Genomic DNA, 12,500 nt, shown 5'->3' with positions numbered 1-12,500 from the left:
ACACAACATGATGAATTCACAAAGGAAAAACTAACAAAAACCTTTCCCAGTGAAAAATGTATTGAAGCAAACAACATATTTGCTATTAGAGGCAAAAACCCTTCCTATTTCATTGCGTGCGTGAAGACTAGAAATCCAATCGCGTCAAATTACCACACGCAACAAAATAAATTTCAGAATCAAACCCTTTCCTAAAAAACCTTTTCCTTGAATAATGAAGGACAAATAGACAACAAGCTTTCTTTAACATAATTCTTGGCTGTCACATTTCCAATTATTTTTTTACCTTAGTCGTCGCTTTTAAGATTCCATATATTTATTTTTCACCACCTGTCTTGTTTATCCAATTGACATTCCATTCTTGAGCTCCATAAAGGTATATTTTGTTTAAAGATCCACCAAAACGCCATTTACGTTTCAATGACTTCAACGCCATTGCAGGTTAACAAGGCAACCCAGTAACAATTTTTCCGTGAAACTAAATGCTCATTCTTTAAAAATGATCCTAAAATAATTTCGAGAATGACCTTCTTTGTGAAGATTCACCGATGGACTTAGTGATCCGCGGGTCGACATTCATAGTATGTATTTGCAGTGAATGATTTGAATTTGAATTTGTTGTGGTCCATTTGTAAGTGGTGTGTATGATGTGTAATTTGCTGAGTGATTAGAATTGCTGTTGCAGATTAGTTCATAATTCATATTAGTATAAATACACAGGTGATTATACAAAATCGTGCGCTCTCATTGGCTCGCTATCTCGGATTATCAGCCGATAATCTCCTCGACGGACAAAATGGCTGCCAGTAGTCGCTTTGCCACTGTAAGTGAAGATGATTTCGCGTTGAAATGTTTTTTTTTTTCTCTTTTTTGAAATAATCATCTGTGTATTTATACTAAAACAATTATTCGCCTCAGGCTCAGTGATTATAGGTGAATATTCACCTCGACTTCGTCTCGGTGAATATTCACTGATAATCACTTCGCCTTCGGCGAATAATTGTTAAATAGCGTGACTTGTTACCAGGCAAGCTGAGGACCAATCATATGATACTTATTTTTTGCCCTTTTATTCCCGGCCACCGATCCGAATTTAGTAATGCTACCCTTACTGTTCTAGATCATGAATCGTTCTTATCTCTTGTCGAAATGGAGCGGAAAGTGAAACCGAGCGTCGCAGCGCCATTGTAAGGAAAGAGAGGAAAAGAGACCGACGGTGAAGATGGCGTGCTCCAATCCCACTCCTCAGTTAAGTCCACGGAACCTTGGTAAGTTTTCTTATTCTTTTAAGAACTTGGTTGAGTGGTGTATAGGGAACATGAAGGACGCAAAAGGTCAAAAATCGGAATGAAAAGTGATACTGACACCTTCTTCAAGGCTGAAATGCCATACTTGCCATATTAACCAGACCGCTACCTCGGAGGACGAATGATCGTTGTAAGAGAATTTCGGTTGTCACTTCTAAACATGGGAGGATTCCAAAGGGTAAAATAACATTTTTGTTCACTTTTCCGGTGACCGAATTAATCCGTATATATAAAAAAGAGTTATAAATTGTTAAAAAGTTCGAGTCTTTTAACCAGGAGAATATGAATCTGCCAAGAAACTTTTCTTGATTAACTTGATTCATAGCATACTAACTGATTTGCTGCACTATCCAGTAATGTACGTGAGGTAGACCGAAAAATATGTGAAATACTTGGACGAATGATGATATTCTCCATCAAATATCACTTGAAGTTAAAAAAAAAATAAAATCTTGGCTTTCCACGAAAGAGGATTCCAACCATGCCACTTTCTCGGAAAAGAAAACAGGAAGTTGACGAAATCAACGCCTGGGGGTAATCTTTCTTAGGGTTTTTTAGTGAGTCTTTCCAACCCCCTCTCGTCCTCGTCCTGTACGAGTTTTCTTTTTTTTGTTTTTAATCATTTTTGTCGATGTCCATAATCTAAAAAGCAAATGCGTCAAATTAAAAGTTAACGGCGTTACAGCTGTTAAAAGTGGCTAAAATCCCATACATTCAGTACTTGTTATTTTAGAAGTTTGTTCCCAAACCAAGATGGTATCACAGGTCTTTTCTACAGGTGTTTTAATTTTTTCAAATTTTGAGTTTCGCATAATTTACCTTTGCTTGATTAACTCTGTCATCCAGTGTGTATAAAGAAATTTGTATGCTCCATAGGAAATCTTGAAAGATACAGTTGCGCGAATGAGGGCTGCTATAAAGAACTAACCAATTATCATACCTTCCGGGAATGCGATTTCCATTTAAAGCATAAGATCTGTCGCGATTGTCACATGAAACTGTACGAGGAGTGCGAACCGAACAGCCCGAAGTGCCCGTGTTGTCAGAGTCAAATTCTTCGTCTGGTGAAACCAAGCTTGGATGACGAACTCGTTTTCATCTACGTCGATAATTCAAATGTTTGGATCGAGGGGAAGAAACTAGCTGCCAAACAACAGAAATTAAAGTGTGTAGAGGATCCCAGAATGCGTTTGGACATTGGAAAAGTCGCTGATGTTGTTGCAAATGGAAGACATGTTGCCTGGGGTGTCCTGTACGGATCGGAACCTCCACCCTTAGACACCGTTTGGAACAAAATAAGGGAGTTTGGCTGGAAAGTTATTACGAATAAACGAAGTACGATTCAAAACAAAGAAAAACAGGTTGACCAACAATTGGTTGCCGACATTATTAGTCTTGTTTGTGACAAGGATATCGCGAAGGGAAAAATAGCAATCATAAGCGGGGATGCTGATGTAATTCCTGCAATAAAGGAAGGTCAGGATTGGTCGTTTGAAATATGGATGTGGGAGAGCGCTATTTCGACCGGACTGAAAGACCTCGCAGACGAGAAACCAGAATTACTTAAAATTTCTACTTTGGATTCACACCTGCAAAGTATTTCGTTTACAAATTTCAAATTTCCACCAAGACAAATTTCATCAATGTTGAACTCACGAGCTGCAGTCATAGAAAACTATGATTTTGAACCAAACGAGGATTGGCAAAAAGGCCTAACTGAGAAGTTGGGTTGGCCTTTCCAATCCTGCACGATACGGCCAAAAACACTTGAGGATTTTAAAGACCTTCTCCTTGTTTTTTCATCTAACGTCAAGTCAAAAGATGGCAAAGTCTTTAGTCATCATTTCGAGCAAATCTTTGAGCGTCTTCAAAAGGAATACCAAGGAATTTCAAAGGTTGTCAACTTTTCAGTGTATTACAAGAAAAATGATTCAGATCTAGAGATTTGCCTCAAACCGAACATATTTGGGACACTTGAAGATCTCGATGAAGAGTTAAGCTCCAGTAGCATTTTATCTCAAAAAGAAACAGAAGAGCAAGGGCTAGACCGAGACCAGGCGAGGCGAGAGGAACAAGAAGGCAAACCAGACGAGGGAGATGACGGATCATTTCAGACTGTCGAAAGAAAGAGTAAGAGAAAACCGCAAAAGTATTCTGAATTATGTAAATACCGCTCTTACTGTACGCAAAGGTTAAACTGCCTTTGCGCCCACACTAGGTCCGAAAAGCAGTTCTTTGAAAAACCGTACAAGTACAAGCGTTGTCGAAATAAAGAGAGTTGCCGGTACGGACCAAAACAGTGTTGGTTCGCTCACACCGATAAAGACGGCTACTGTCGCAAGTGCAACAAGTGGGGACACTTGGAACAAGACAAATGTTCGTCCTGACTTGATCACTTGATAATTAACAAATTGTGGAGTTTCGTTTTGAGTGGTGATACGCTTTCTCTCCACGCTTTCTTTTATTCTGACGGTTCTCGTGCAAATTTCTACCGGAAATATGAAGTCTTTTCTTGATTATAAACTCATCTTGAAAAGGCATCTTGAAAGGCAGAGGCGGTGGCGCCGTGGACCAACCCAAACCTATGGAAACATTTGTCACCGTTGTGTAGCTTACGTTTCCGCACTTGCTTGGCGGAGGCGTCGAGGACCAACCCAAACCTATGCAAACATTTCACATATCACGAAAGTTATCAAGTTCAGAATAGTGACTGGCAGTGGAACATTCCATGCCCACAGTCTGCACACAGAGACTGGAATAGTCTCCAAAAGGCAGTAGGGATACTAATCTCGTTTACCGCTTTTGTAGAAATTTGAAAGTTGCTCGTTAAATCGCTATTTAATGGAACACCATTCACCCTTTTCACTCGGCGGCCATTTTGGAGTCCGTGGGAAATAACGGATTTGTCTTTGCACGTCCAGCCTCACACTGAATGAGAGGTTAGAAGTGCAAAATCACACAGTTTAATTTGCAGTTTTATGATATTCTAGTTTCCTAGGTGCAACTAACCACAAAATAGTCTTTACACCCAAGTTAATTTTCGGGGCCAAATAACTAAAACGTATATTCTTCTGTTTCTCCTACATTATAATTTAATTTGCCCAAATTGATTGTCTATTTGTCCCACAACCGAGCTGGTAAGATGCATGGTTTGTTTCCACTTTTAATAGCCTTTTGGGAAAAGATGTTTATGATGTCATCTCAGAAACAGACCTAAACCTTACCTTGCACTTTAAAGGAACATAAAAAGCAAAATTTCGTGGAAAAACTCACGGAACATGTTCGCTATCGGTGGAGATTTACCTCAGCAACGAAAACCCTTTAGGTTAAGTTCAGTGTAATTCAGTGTTCTCCTTCTAATCAAACTTTCATTGATGCAGATATTTGACATCTCTGTTAAGTTTTATACGGTCATAGCATGAAATAGTTTAGAAGTATCACATGTACAGAATTGGTTAATTAATATGTGATATAAATTCAAAAAGTACGAGTAAAACTTGTACATCCCTGACTTACAGACCCACCTGCGTTTTTCCAAGTGGAATAACCTCACTTGATCACTTGGTTCAACAGCTATGCGTTCGCACTCAGTAACTATGGACAAGGTTATTTGAATTTTTATCTACACCAGGTGTTAATGGTACCGGATTTGCATCTGGCTAATCGCTCTGGGGCCGGTTGCTCGAAGCCTCGTTAACGTTAACTGTTGGTTAAGAGGTATCAAACCCTATAGGTTTCCATGGCATTTAACGCTGGCTAGCGCTAACCATGCGGGCCTAGCCGCCAACTGGATTTCTGAACCCCATCACTTTGTAAACAGAAGCATGGCTAACTTTTTCCACTTGGATAAGGAAAGGTTTATAAAACGAACTAGTAGAAGTATTAAAACTAACCACCGTAAGGAGGATTTAGTTAAAGATGGCGTTTCGAGTTTTGGCCAGTTGTCAGAGCTAAAGATAGAGATAGGGCTACCGCCCGACACGTCAGTTCTAATCTCCCTACGGTCTCATAGCCTCTCACGCAGACGTTCTTAGGGTTTCGTAACGCGTTCCTCCTCCACTAACGTCTGCTGAAACGACAAACAACTTCCGTTCAACGGCTGTTAGCCAACCACATGCTGCGAAAGAATGCCATACAAAACACGAGTTACCGTATTTCCCCGAATAATAGCCGGGGGCGATTATTTCTTTTTTCGCACCAAAAGGGGCGATTATTCGAGGGAAGGCGATTATTCGAGGGAGGCGATTATTTCAAAGATTTCTCACAGAAGGTCGTGCCTTAAATATTTTGTTTTATTATACCATTAAATCAAAAAATAATCACATCACCCATCTCGTTTGCACTTTCCTGAATGCAGAAGATAGCAATTAATGAAGGCGATGCCGAGGTTATCGGAAAGCGGACTTTAGAAAACGGACTTGTTGTTCCAGCGATTTATTCCGGTGCGAACAAGGAACAAGAACATATCCGATGTGTTAAATAGAGATCTCCAAGCAATAAAGGAAAAAGTGAAGTATATGAACGTTGTCATAGAAAAAACTGTAAAAAACCGGTGCTTTTGTAATCATTCAGTAATCACGGAACAATTAAAATACGGTAACCCAAAACTGGAAAACTGTCTCTGATTGGTCCGTAATCCACGAGTGGAAGTGGTTTTTCGTTTCAGCAGACGTTAGTTTGGGGAGGAACGCGTGAAGAGGGCCTAAGAACGTCTGCGTGGCAGGCAAACGGTTTATGCGAGTGAGTGATCCATGAAATGCAACGGGAGGAAAAGTTCAGTGTCATGTGATGCTTGTCGTAACGTCCTTAGCCCAGTTTTCAATAACTGTGAGGTAATATCTTTGTATAGCTGGAAAATAAAGAGGCAGAGGGACGATCTCTTTGAATTGAGTTTACCATGCGCAGTTCAACCCGTGCAAACCACCCGTATAAGCTATATGCTAAGCCAGCTAAGCGCAATCCATGTAAATACTTTTTTTCTATTGGAATTGTGCGGAACTAGAATAGCCTACCAGGGTCTATTGCCGAGGCTGGGAGCCTGAGCCGTTTTAAGGGTGCCCTGAAGCGCTTTTTGAATACCCATTAGCAAACTATCTATCGCTTTTATTTATCATCAGTACCGTACCGAATTCTTTTGTAAATAATTTCCAATTCCATGTTTTATATATTTTTCCGTACATAGTCTGTATATTTAGCGAAACTTCATAGGGTCGACTTCTAATTTTTCTTTTAAAGATGTCCCTTTTTTAATTTAATTTTTTTTAGTATCTTGAATAAACTTGTTGTCATTGTAATTGTCAGTGCTAACTTAGAAGTAAACGAAGTACTGATTGTGCTTGGTGTTGTATTTGTCTCATTCACCTTCTTTCAAAGTTACATTATAAAGTTCAATGTGTTCATACAAGAACATGTGGTTGTATATAATTCATTTAATTATCGTATTAATTCATTCATCAACCCCAGCTTTTCCCTGCTACCCTTTCAAACCCTCCCCGTTCTTTCTGAAAGTTAAATTTTATCACTACTTACAGAAACATGCACATGACCTGAATAGTGAATTTCTGGTGGTTTTCATACTTATGAATTATTAACGAATTTTACAGCAATGAACGGGCATAATAACCGGGCCCAATCCTTGGGCCTAGGGTTAGGATGCGTTAAAAGTCTATTTGATGGATAAAGCCTTTCTTAGGATGTGAAATGTTCCAAGCAGTGTGATCTTCGGTAGGTCATTGATTAGGATTTTGCCCTGGATCTTTTGGATGTACTGTATTTCTCCATCCCTTTCATTTTAAGTCCCAGGGCTCCAATCACCACTTGCACTGTGCCGGATCATCGTCATCGTCATCATACTGATCCTAGTCATCATCATCATCATTATTATTATCATCAGTACCATCATCATTATAAAGTCCTCGTTCGTGGAATCGATTGACAGATGAAGCCTTCATAATCAAGAACAACCAATTTTAATTTTAATTTCTCAGTAACTTACAGTATGTACAGATCATTCACTAGTGTGTAATCGTGGCAAATGCATGCACATTCTCCTCTTGAGCTTCGTTGTTGTTGTTTCTTTTTTTCAATACAGACCCTATGATCGTGCTTTAGAAGTACATCATTCAAACATTACCATTTACACAATAACAGAAGAACAATTTCTAATGAGCTGTTCCTCTGACTCGGTCACATAACCTGTAATAAGCAATTTGCATATGGAGCAAATAGGTCTATTCGTGATTTTGTAAATATACCTAATACATACACTACAGATTTTCTACCTTTAGCATTAATAACGTTAGTTCCCTTTTTAGGTCAATTCTGCAAGCGTGGACTCTTGTAGTCCATCCCCGCGTTCCACAGTAAACTGCTTCTTGCCCAATCTTTTGTCCAGGCTCATTCACACGCTCGGAAAGTGAGAGCCTGGGTTCAAGATTTCTGCCAGAGTCTTCTATTTTCGAAGCAAGATATTTAACAATTATTCCATGAGCGCGCGTTGGATATGAGATGGTAAATAGCCAACGAGGCGCGTAGCGCCGAGTTGGCTATAACCAGTCTCATATCCAACAAGCGCGAATGGAATAATTGTTTTATTAAATTCCTTAAACTCCAGATATTTGGAAGTACGAAATACGAGCGAAAAAACAGAGAAAGTCTGAGCGAAATGGAAAAAACTTGATGAAGATGCGACGTTGTGTAATACCTGGTGGTCAGACAGACGTAAGCTCATCACAAAAACATTTCTTGCCTTTTCGCGTACTTCTTAACGTCGAAATTGATCCAGACTTTCCACAAAAACTAGTTTCTTTTCTTTTTTGGCTTTATTCACAGAAAAATTTCGCTTTCCGGCGAAAAAAAATTTAGTTTAGCAACACTTAGCGCAATCATTTACCATATAAGGTCAAACTAAGGTATATGAGCTGATAACCGAGATTGAGTGAACCAATCAGAGCACGCGAAATGCATTATCCGAGGTTGAGAATTTAATAATTATTATTATACATGTACCACTAAAGTAGTCTGGAAAGGCCCTCATACACCGGACATTTCGCTTGTTACATTCACCTCTTTTCAAATGGAGTTAAGATGGACAATTTATCTGCAAAACTAATGCTCATTCTTTGAAACCGATCCTACAATATCGGAAATGACCTATTTTGTGATGATGATTCACGTAACCAAGGGACCCACTGAATGCTCCAATTCACGGTACCTCAGCCTGTATAATTTATATAGAGTATCGTAAATATCGACTTGAACACTCACAAATAACTAAAAACGATTCCGTGATTGCACATGGACCAGCGCTTTCACTTGGATACAGTGGCCTCGTTGCGACATATTCTTATGCGATGGACTTGCTCAAGTAGGCCATTTGTCACAAACTGGTCAACTTGAAGGCCGGGCTTTAAAAATCCCACAAATTTTATAAAGGTCATTTTTCACTTGGCCAGAATGCAGGTCAAGATTTTACAGCCATTAGAAACTGATCAAGAATTCCATTTTTTTGGTTTTGAAGCGAGAAGCTTTCGCCCTGCAGGAATAATTATCTTCCGTAATAAAGCGTCGCAAAAAGAGGTGACATTACTAAAAAGCCTTAAATCTTCTCTTGTCAATAATAACTCGTTAAAGGATATAGGCACTAAAATCAGCATGGTGGAATATTTTGAGCCGTCTTTTACAATTCTCTTATAATGAGACGATGAAACCGGCTGAATAATCATGTTTATGAAAATGGAATTGTTGCAAATGGACGATAGCGTGATGTGGCCAATTTATGACAAGACAGCTAGAATCATCTTTCCCTACCAATAGAACTAGAAGTAACAGTCAAATAAAAATTCCCAAAAAACTTCCTAAATCGAGGCCGCTTTAGGCTTCAAGAAAAGGTCTTTTCACGCTATGACTTTACCACTGGTTTAGAGGTGTCAATCGCTTTATCTACAGCAATTGATCTCAATAATTTCCAGCCGAATGTGTGCGTGTTGGAACTTCGTAATTTTTCTTCATTTACTTTTGCCGTGGACGAGAGAATACACTATTTAGATGATCATCTGTTAGTACCAGCTCAAGCCAGGGACTTCTTCGCCAACTTGGACGGGAGAAAACAAGCCCACCTAGCTACACAATAGTAAGAACAAAATTCTACTTCCCCTCAACTAACCATTGATAATTCCGCCTTGGCTGTGTTTGCCCACGGGCCATGTAAAGGCTCTCGAAAAGTACGCTGTGATTTGCTAGCAACCCAAACTTAAAAAAAAAAACTAAACAAGAAAAGGAATGACTTGAGACTCGAAAGCAATGGAAGCTGCTTAGACGCTTAGAGGAGCTGCAACAAATTGCGGTCGTTTCGCCCGATATCCTATTCGCCCTAAGCCAATTCGCCTGAACTGTAAACCCGTTCGTCTGCAATGAATAGGCTATAGGACGAAACGACCTCCTCCCACTCCTACGCTCCCTTAGTCACGAGAATGATGCGGCACTAGCTGTTGTCCACAGCTTTTAAGACGCACTTGACGGTGTATGCGAACGCAGCAAAACCGATGATGACACAGATATTCACCAGGGTACTACTGATGAGTCCATTATTTCCTTCTCTTGTTGCACCAGCCACCCCTCCCTGGGTGTTACCAGTGGTGGTTTCTTTTTTCTTTTCTCTCTCCTCTCCTCTTTCCCGCATTTTTTCGTGGATTTCCTGAAAGATTGCGGGAACAATCAAAGTGATCTAAGGCAAAGAAAACACCGTCTTCCTGGACATTCAACAGTAATAATCGTAAGGTAACCCTTTCTTTCTTTCAGGACTTAAAACAAAATCTTCCAAACTCAACTTTCCCTTTTTTTTTTTCAATTGAGCCAAAGAGCTGTTGTAAGGGTTGCATTCTCTGCTCCTTCAATGACAGAAGAGCCACACCCACTAGATGCACAGAAGTAAGGGAGCCTGTTTTTGGCAACCTGTGGATTACGCGTTTTCCCTCAAAAATCTATATTATAAAAAAACCTCAAAGTTGCGCTCTAATTTGATATTTGATTTCATTTCTATCAACAGTGTCCCCAATTAGTCCCTAGGCGCTAGAATTATTGAGACTTAAAATGAAGTGCATCATCGTCATCATCATCATCAGTCAAATAGAATCAGTATTGTAGCAGCTCTCGTAACCTGCTGTTGTTTGGTATTGTAATCAACTTCTGTTGTTCTTAAGTCTACGTCATAGCTAGGGTAGCTAGCCAATCACATCATGAGAGTTAAAGAATCGTCAAATGGCCTAAGAACGCAAACAAGCCTATTCCCTTGTGTCGACAAGGAACGTTTTAAAGCTAGTTTTATTAATATACTCTGTTTTAAATACACTTTTACCTCTTAACTAATAATATTTAACATGTAAATATTGGTATGTACATGTACTTATACTTGTATATTCAATAACGATTCAAAGATTCAAAGATTATAAGTTACGAGAGCTGCTACATCACCCAATAGAATGGGTGATAAATTATGCACCAAGAAAAAAAAATTCAGCATAACCAGACACTGTTCATTTCATGAAAAATAATTTAAAGAAAAAAAAAATACTCACCTCTTCAATGTCAGGGAAAAGTTCACAAAAGGTTTTATCTTTTAAGTTGAACGGTCCACTTTGCAAAGCTAGTTGCCTCTTCTAAAATCAATAATAAAAATAATGGTTATCATTTCAGTTGTACAAACTGCTTCAGTTCATTTAAATGCTGCAGTTGAAATCTGATTACAGACAGGAGAAAGTAGTTTGCGGGGTTTTTTTAAACACATGGATGAGACAATGTTATTGGAGAAAAAAACTATAAGAAATCATCATCATCATCATCATCCTTCGGCATCCGAGGCCGGGATGCCAGCAACAACAGCGTGCCACAGTGTTCGGTCCCTCATTGCAGTGTTCAGGTCCTCATTGCCTCATTGCCCTCATTGAAATACCAGTGAAAATAGAATTATAAACTGAGGCAGATACAGTTACACAAATTAATTCATGAAGTGGTAGCAGATACAGTTACACAAATTATTAATTCATGAAGTGGTACCAAGGTCATTTCTTTCACGCTCACCACCACAATGCTAATGATTATTTTGTCATCATAGTACCTGAAATTCTGAAGTGTCTATGCTTCCAAGAGTTGGGGACGTTTCCACCTGCAAGATTTAAACAGTATGCAAGAAGTGAAACTCATACAAAAATAATGTCTATTGAGTTTCACAACCAACCAGTGCCATCATATCAAGATAGCAGGCAAATTAATTAGTAATCAGAAAACACATCTACATGTTCATGTACATGTACAGTGTACAGCAGTACTACAGGCTAAATTAAATTTGATAAAGCTTCCCTATAACATCTCTAGCTTGGTATGTGTACCTTGATTTTCCAGTTTCACTGCATATACATGTAGGCTTAACTTCATTATTAATTAAGGGCGCGTTCGATTTACCTTTTATATAAGAATACGTGGAGTGATGATTAAAATGGTGTGTTTGGCACGTTTCAAAGCAGCAAGGATAATAAAAATATGTTTAAAATAGTGTTTTAGCGGATGTTTGACAATTTTAATGGGAATCTCCGTAAAAACAAAGGATTTCTAACTTATATTCCATGTATTCTTATTCCGGAATACGGTCAATCGAAAGCACCCTAAATGAGACTTAACATACATGTACAGTCCAGACTACCTCAAACTTAAATAGCTTCTTTGGGTCTAAGGCTCAAGGCTACAGAGAAGTTAAAATTCCGACTTGCCCATCAGACAAGGAAACTTCATGTTGACCCACTGGCCACTCGAGGCCTATATATTTCTCATAAGTGTCTAAAAATCTTGATGCCTGTTGCTTTTACATGTATTTAATTGTATGAGCTTGTCCAAGGGGCAAGTGGTCAGAGAAAGTGGCTTGCCTAAACATTAAATCTAAGGATGTCACTACAGGAGCGCAAGGAAGCCAGGGGCTTATACATGTATGGCATTAATAAGGTCAGACGTGAATCCAGAACAATAAGGTTAGGCCAAATTACGATCAAGATCTAATTACGCACAACTGTTATCACAGCAATAAGTCATGGATTGAATAAAGCTTGGTGAAGGTAGGCCAATGTCACAATTGAATTCCTGTGTCATTGACATTTTCACTGGTAAATGAAAACACCAACAAACAAATGAGCCAACTAAATGTGT

The 12,500-nt window shown here is 39.0% G+C and overlaps 2 protein-coding genes across 2 annotated transcripts in view; one reads left to right on the top strand and one right to left on the bottom strand.

Annotated features, from left to right (window-relative positions):
- Positions 1-792: 792 nt before the first annotated feature.
- LOC137994979 (uncharacterized) lies at positions 793-6,482 on the top strand. The gene is made up of 3 exons (XM_068840553.1): positions 793-823; positions 1,121-1,268; positions 2,184-6,482. The coding sequence occupies exons 2-3, from the start codon at positions 1,223-1,225 to the stop codon at positions 3,692-3,694; spliced, it is 1,557 nt and encodes a 518-aa protein (XP_068696654.1). The 5' UTR covers positions 793-823; positions 1,121-1,222; the 3' UTR covers positions 3,695-6,482.
- A 775-nt stretch (positions 6,483-7,257) lies between these two features.
- Positions 7,258-12,500, bottom strand: part of LOC137997618 (ubiquitin-conjugating enzyme E2 J2-like) — an 11,068-nt gene continuing 5,825 nt past the window's right edge. The window contains exons 5-7 of the mRNA XM_068843706.1: positions 11,422-11,469; positions 10,883-10,963; positions 7,258-10,002 (exon numbers count right to left, since the gene is read on the bottom strand). Coding sequence (XP_068699807.1) covers positions 9,790-10,002; positions 10,883-10,963; positions 11,422-11,469 — 342 coding nt within the window. The 3' untranslated portion in view covers positions 7,258-9,789. The remainder of the gene's footprint in view (positions 10,003-10,882; positions 10,964-11,421; positions 11,470-12,500) is intronic.

Source organism: Montipora foliosa, chromosome 3 (genome assembly GCF_036669935.1).
Source record: "Montipora foliosa isolate CH-2021 chromosome 3, ASM3666993v2, whole genome shotgun sequence".
Classification (NCBI taxonomy): Eukaryota; Metazoa; Cnidaria; class Anthozoa; order Scleractinia; family Acroporidae; genus Montipora; species Montipora foliosa.
Note: the sequence above shows the minus strand (reverse complement) of the source record. Positions and strands in the feature narration are given on the sequence as shown.